The 6,000-nt window shown below is 45.0% G+C and overlaps 1 protein-coding gene across 2 annotated transcripts in view; it reads right to left on the bottom strand.

Annotated features, from left to right (window-relative positions):
• The window catches only part of Itga9 (integrin subunit alpha 9), a 312,929-nt gene that overhangs the window by 26,797 nt on the left and 280,132 nt on the right, over nt 1-6,000 (bottom strand). For both annotated transcript variants that reach the window (XM_031345861.1, XM_031345862.1), the window contains one exon: nt 4,161-4,280. In XM_031345861.1, coding sequence (XP_031201721.1) covers nt 4,161-4,280 — 120 coding nt within the window. The remainder of the gene's footprint in view (nt 1-4,160; nt 4,281-6,000) is intronic.

The raw sequence follows: 6,000 nt of genomic DNA, 5'->3' as shown, positions 1-6,000 counted from the left end.
GTGTGTGTGGGGGGTATGGTAGGGGTGGGGGAATGGGTGTGTATGGGGGAGTATGGTAGGGGTGGGGGAGATGGGTTTTTCAGCGATGCAGTGGCTGCTCGGAGTCATCTTGGCTCCTGTAAGTGGCCATACATCTATACATCTGTAGGAACCACAACAAATATTCACTGGTTCACCAAGTTGGACTTTGGCCCAATCATTACTTTGGCTTGTTGTGGATTTCTTTTCAGAGGGATGTGTGTGTGTGTGTGTGTGTGTGTGTGTGTGTGTGTGTGTATGTGATATCCCAGGAAAAGTTTGTTACAGAATGCTGTGGTGGCAGTTTTCTAAGAAGATGAAAGACCTGCTGTGCCATCATGTAGCTCAAGGCTCCCACCAGAGGCTGAATCCTTGCACCCTGTCCTTGAACTTCTCATCCTCCAGGCCTGAGTCTGGAGAAGCCAAAGGTACTTCTATTAGTTATACGTCACCTGGTCCCATCCTCCCTGTGACACAGAAAGTGGACTAAGACAGAGCTCACAATCAGTGGCCAGCGTTGACCTACACTGGCCCAATGCACATAGAAACAACAAACCAGTGTTCCTCACCCTCCTCAGCTGCAACCCTTTAAGGCAGTCCCTCATGCTGTGGTGACCCCACCATAGAATTTATTTCTGTTGCTAATTAAATACTTTTGCTACTGTTATGAGTTATAATGTAAATATCTGATATGCAGATGGCTCTAGGCAACTACTGTGAAAGGGTTGTTTGACTCCCAAAAGGGCTGGGCCTCACAGTTTGAGAACGTTGCTCTGGACGAAAGTTCCAAGGGGACCCTTTACTCATCACCCAGGAATCCACAGAGACCACCGTGGGGCAGAACAAGGGGACCCTTGACGGTGTATTTTATGTAGGAGTTGTGTTCAAATTATTCTTAAGACAACAACAAAAAAAAAACCTAGCTAAAAACAGCTTACGAGTTTCATAAGCATCTATCAATTGTCCATATTAATGAGATTTAATGGGATATTTCCAGACATCCACAGGAGTGCTGGGCTCCTATGTATCAGGCCTACTTGAACTTGAGAACTACATTTGCATTGGTCAAATTGAACTTTGTTATTAAAAGAATTAATGTTAATTGTGTGTATTTCTGTGTGTCTGCTATTTGTGTGTGAGGGGTATGTGCACATGAGTGCAGGTGCCTGCAGAGGCCAGAAGAGGGCACCAGATCCCCTGGATTTGGAGTTACAGGCAGTTGTGAGCCACCATGTGGTTGCTGGGAATCAAACTCTGGTCCTCTGGAAGAACAGTCAGTGCTCTTAACTGTGGAGTCATCTCTCCAGCTCCCCATCTTCCTTTCTCTTCTTTCTTTCTTTCTTTCTTTCTTTTTCTCTCTCTCTCTCTCTTTCTTTCTTTCTTTCTTTCTTTCTTTCTTTCTTTCTTTCTTTCTTCTTTTTTTAACCACTCCCTCCCTTAATAGAAAAATACTTTAAAAATGCTTCTGGGAGGATTGTCATTCAAAAGAATATTTCTGCTTCATAAACATCTTCCAGCAATTTAATAGTTTTGTAAATTTTAAATTCCTGTATCCTCTGAGCCTCTATTGATTTTACTCTTAATTAATTACTTAATTTAGTGTGGGAGTATTGGGGGTCATATACAGGCCATAGCCTACATGTGAGATCAGTAGACAACTTTCATTGGTCCGTTTTCTCCTTCCATCATGTGGACTGTGGGAGTGGAACAAGATTGTCAGGCTTGGCAGCAAGCCCCTTTACCCTCTGAGCCATAGAGTCGTCCTCTAATTCTGTATTTTTATTATAAATCATTAGTGTCACCACTGTTGATATTAACAGTGACAATAACAGTTAGGTTAGAGGCCAAGCAGATGAAGGGCTGGCATAGAGCAGGCCCCTGGTGGCTGTGAAAAAGGCCTTAGGGACACTTCCAAAGAAATCCTATCCTCTGAAGGTTAAAAAAAAAATAGATTCAACATTTCAAATGAAAACTAGTGGAGGTTAAAACAATAAAACCTCAGATTCCCTTGTCTGGAGCCAGACCTCGAGGTCAAAGGAAAATAAACAACCCTAGGCTGAGGCCGGCCACAAGGTCTGTGTTGATCCAAGTCCTCAGGGAGACCCAGTGGCCCTGGAGCCATCTGGTCGACCCCCCAAAGGCGCTGTGTTAGGGTCCAGGCCTGACAGTGTTTCAGACTCAAGGCTCACTCTGTGCCTAAGTGACAGAGTCTGTTGTATGACAACCCAGAGCTGTCCCCTCTCTGGCCTGGGGCTCCACAGGTTTGCCTGACCAGTGGGAACAACATTTCTGGGATGGAGTCCTTGGTTAAATGTCACCACTGGACATGGGGGAGAGAGACACAGAAAGAGAGAGACAGAGAGGGGGGAAGGAGGGAGAGAGAGGGAGACAGAGGGAGACAGAGACAGAGACAGAGACAGAGAGACACACGGAGAGAGAGAGACAGAGACACGCGGAACAACTAGCTGCTCACAGTTACCATCAGCCCATGTGACTTAAGCAAACCACAGCCATGGATGAGGGCAAAGAGATGGCAGAGTGTTCCTAACCCTTCAGTGCCATCGCTCTGGGGACGGTGATGAGCAAGTTCATGGGAAATGAACTGTCAGCAGCACTGGCTAAGGTAGACCAGGGAGAAAGTCTGTAGACTCCTAGGGAACTACGTCAGGGAGGGGCTCCTTGGAAGGAGAGGGCAGACTAAGCTCACACCTGGGCTCCCCTAACACTGACCTATATCAAGTGGCTATATCAGGGAAGCCCTGAGTAGGAGTCCAACTTCCCCAAACTAGTTTCCAAACTAGGGAACCCAGATGGTGTCCAGCTCTCCACGGTGTGTGGAGACTGCAATAGCTACAGAGAGAAGGCGGAGGGGAACAAAGCAAGGCCTACCCCCCAACGGCTGCATCTTCTTAGTCTGCCCATCACTGATGGGTCTAATTACAAGCTGACCATGAGACAGCTCTGACGCTTCTCACCTGTGGACAGCCTGGATGGCTTTGTACACAGCTTGCATGTTTAGTCTTTTCAAATAAAGCTAAAAAGGAACTCTGAGGCGAACACGCATATTTTTTACCTTCATATCCAACTATTTCTATAGCATCCTGTGGCACAAAGCCTCTCATACCAGCAAACTCTTATCTTAAGTCAGAGTAAACCTTTATTAAGGGCCACCGATTTGCTAAGAGACTTGGAACCCTATTTGATAAACTCACAGTAGCAGAGTGATCTGTGGCTTACAGGTCCAACTTCTTTGAGGGATCATTTGAACAAGCGATCAGGCAAACTAGGTTTCATGGGTCAGATCTGGCCCTCTGTTTACTTGTATAAATAAAGTTTTATTAGGAACAGAGCCATGCCCTGCATTTGAATATTGTCTAAGGCTGCTGGCAGAGTTAAATTCTTGCAAATGATTAAATTAGCATATGCATCTGAGCCATATGCCACACACACTCCAGTGTAGCTATGAACACAGGTAGCCCAACACAAAATCAACTTATTTAAAACATCGTGAGTTTGTTTATTGTGTGTTGTTCTTGTAAGTTGATAAACATCTCAAGCCTGACTACCATAGGTGACCACAGCAAGTCACAGGTCAAAAGGCTGAACATGCATGACTCCGGCCCACAAAAGCCTACAACAGCTCTTGCTAGCCCTTTACAGAAAAGGCTGGCTGACCTTTGATCAAAACATGTTCCCCAAATCAGAAGAATCTGTAAGCTTGTCAGCAGCATCTCAGGTTCCATTCCCCCAAAAGAACCTGAGCTTTTATAAGCCCAAGGAGATAAGTGCTTTTTCGAGAGGCTGGTCTCAAACTGAGAGATCCCTGCCTGGAACTGAAGGCATGCAGTCATGGCGACCTGCCCTACAGATTAGCCCAAGGAAAAATTAAAGAACGACGGCACGGACGGGCAGATGGGAACTCTGGAAGCTGGTAAAGATGCTAGGACACTCGGAGACACTGCCAGCCCTTGGATTAAGCATGACCACCAAGGGTCTGATACTGTTTCTCGGCAACATCTGGTGGAGGGATCACCAGCGGTGCATGCTGGGAAAGTTTGACACTGGGGGAGCAGCCCGAGTGTTGTGGGGAATGGATTCCAGGGATTCTGGGTAATCGCTGAGAGCGCAGCCCGGGGACTCACCTTCTTCAGTATCTCTGTGTTCAGTAGCATGTACAGGTCGATGGTGCGGCTCTCCTCTTTAGGGAGGGCGCTAAGGTTGCAGTGCAATGTAAGGCAGAAGCTCCCGGGCTTTTCACAGTCCTGAGGAGAAAATTTCCAGGTGGAATTGAGAGACCAGCCAAAGCCATCTATAGCGCAGTGTCTGCTATGTTGACTGAGGCAAAATCAAGAGGAAGAGGTGGGGCCTGTGGAGTGGCTGAGCCAGACTTCCTGCTCAGCGTGTCTGGGGTCCAGGATTCCATCCCAGCTCCAAAATACAGAGTAAAATAGGAATTAGGTGTGTCCAGTCACTGAATACACCTGTCCCATCAACTGACTTAGAAAAAAGTGATTTTTAAACAAATACGGTAATAGGGGGAAGGATTGAGTAACTTGAACTATTTTCATGATTTCTTCTGTTTAAAACTATAATTACTGTTATTTAATATATAAATTGTACTGCTATATGGAATAGCTTTAAAAACAAAAACAAAAAAGCAAACATACCCCCCCCAACTAAAGAAGATGTAATTATGCTCTGTCACCAGCAGAGGGCAGTAGGAGGACTTCTAGCCTTGTTGGGCACTAGGGCTCTGGTCTTCAGTGTTTGGGGGAGTCTACAAGTAGACAAATGGTGGTATTGCGATAAATCTTATCAAAAAGTTGAATTTCGCAAGGAGAATCAATTCTTCTTAAAAAGAAACATTTAGATATCCTGATGTACTTTTATGAGCTTTTAAAGAAGAATACTTTGTGACTACAGTGGATTCTGCTGACATGCTTTGGCAGGTAGGCATCATGCTCCTGTTTGGTGGGGGGTGGGGGTGGGGTTGTGTGCCTAAAGAACTAAGAAGCTCTATTCAATTCTATTTCAATTGCAGGGGACATTTTCAGCCTGACCTGGAGTAGTATGGAAGACACAGCTGATGTCACTATATCTGACTGTCCCCTAGGTCCTTTACAAAAAAGGGACATCCTATCCTTACCATGTGTGCAAATGGCTAGCTTAACATAATCTAGAATGCTGGGAAGACAGTCTTAACAAGGGATCAGGGTGGTCTGTGAGGGGCTATTTACACTACACTGGTTGATGTCAGAAGACCCGCCCACTGTGGGTGGCGCCATTCCCTGGGCAGGGTATACTGAACTGTGTGAGAATAGAGAGAGTGAGCTGAGCACAGCAGAGATGTCTTAATTCTTTCCTCCACGTTTCTTCACTGGGGATGCAAGGTGACTGGGTACCTCCTGACTTCCTGCACAGTGATGGACTGAACCCTGGGAACTGTGGGCTAAGATTAACTCCTCTCCTACGTTGCTTTTGCCAGGGTGTATTGTCATAGCAAAAAGAAGTAAAACAGTATGCAAGTGAAAAAAACCAAAAAACAAAAAACCCCAAACCTCTAACGGCAAATAGCTGAGCTCTCCAAGGGGTGGGACAGGCGTTCAAGTGTGTGGGGTGTGCTTAGGTGGAAATAAAGAACTCAATGAAAGGAATAGGGTGCAGGAAAAGGGACTTTGGAAGAGCTCTGATGAAGTAGAATAGACATGGTAAAGAGAAAAAATTGTATTATATTGATATATTTTACATGTGTTTTATATATGTATTATGTATGTTTCATGTATGTTTTACATATGTTTTCACTGGAGAACCAGCATGACCACGCTACCTTTTTGCCATCTTTACTATTTCTGAACTCCTTACACACATGACATTCCAGAACATTCTCCACTCATCTTTCATTTAGTGTAATTTCTGTGAGACTTACTTATAGTATATAGTGTATGGAATACTATTAGTTATGCTTATTTTTGTAGTTCTATA

Source organism: Mastomys coucha, unplaced genomic scaffold (genome assembly GCF_008632895.1).
Source record: "Mastomys coucha isolate ucsf_1 unplaced genomic scaffold, UCSF_Mcou_1 pScaffold23, whole genome shotgun sequence".
Taxonomy (NCBI): Eukaryota; Metazoa; Chordata; class Mammalia; order Rodentia; family Muridae; genus Mastomys; species Mastomys coucha.
The sequence above is the reverse complement of the archived record's forward strand: the minus strand, read 5'-3'. Positions and strand labels throughout refer to the sequence as shown.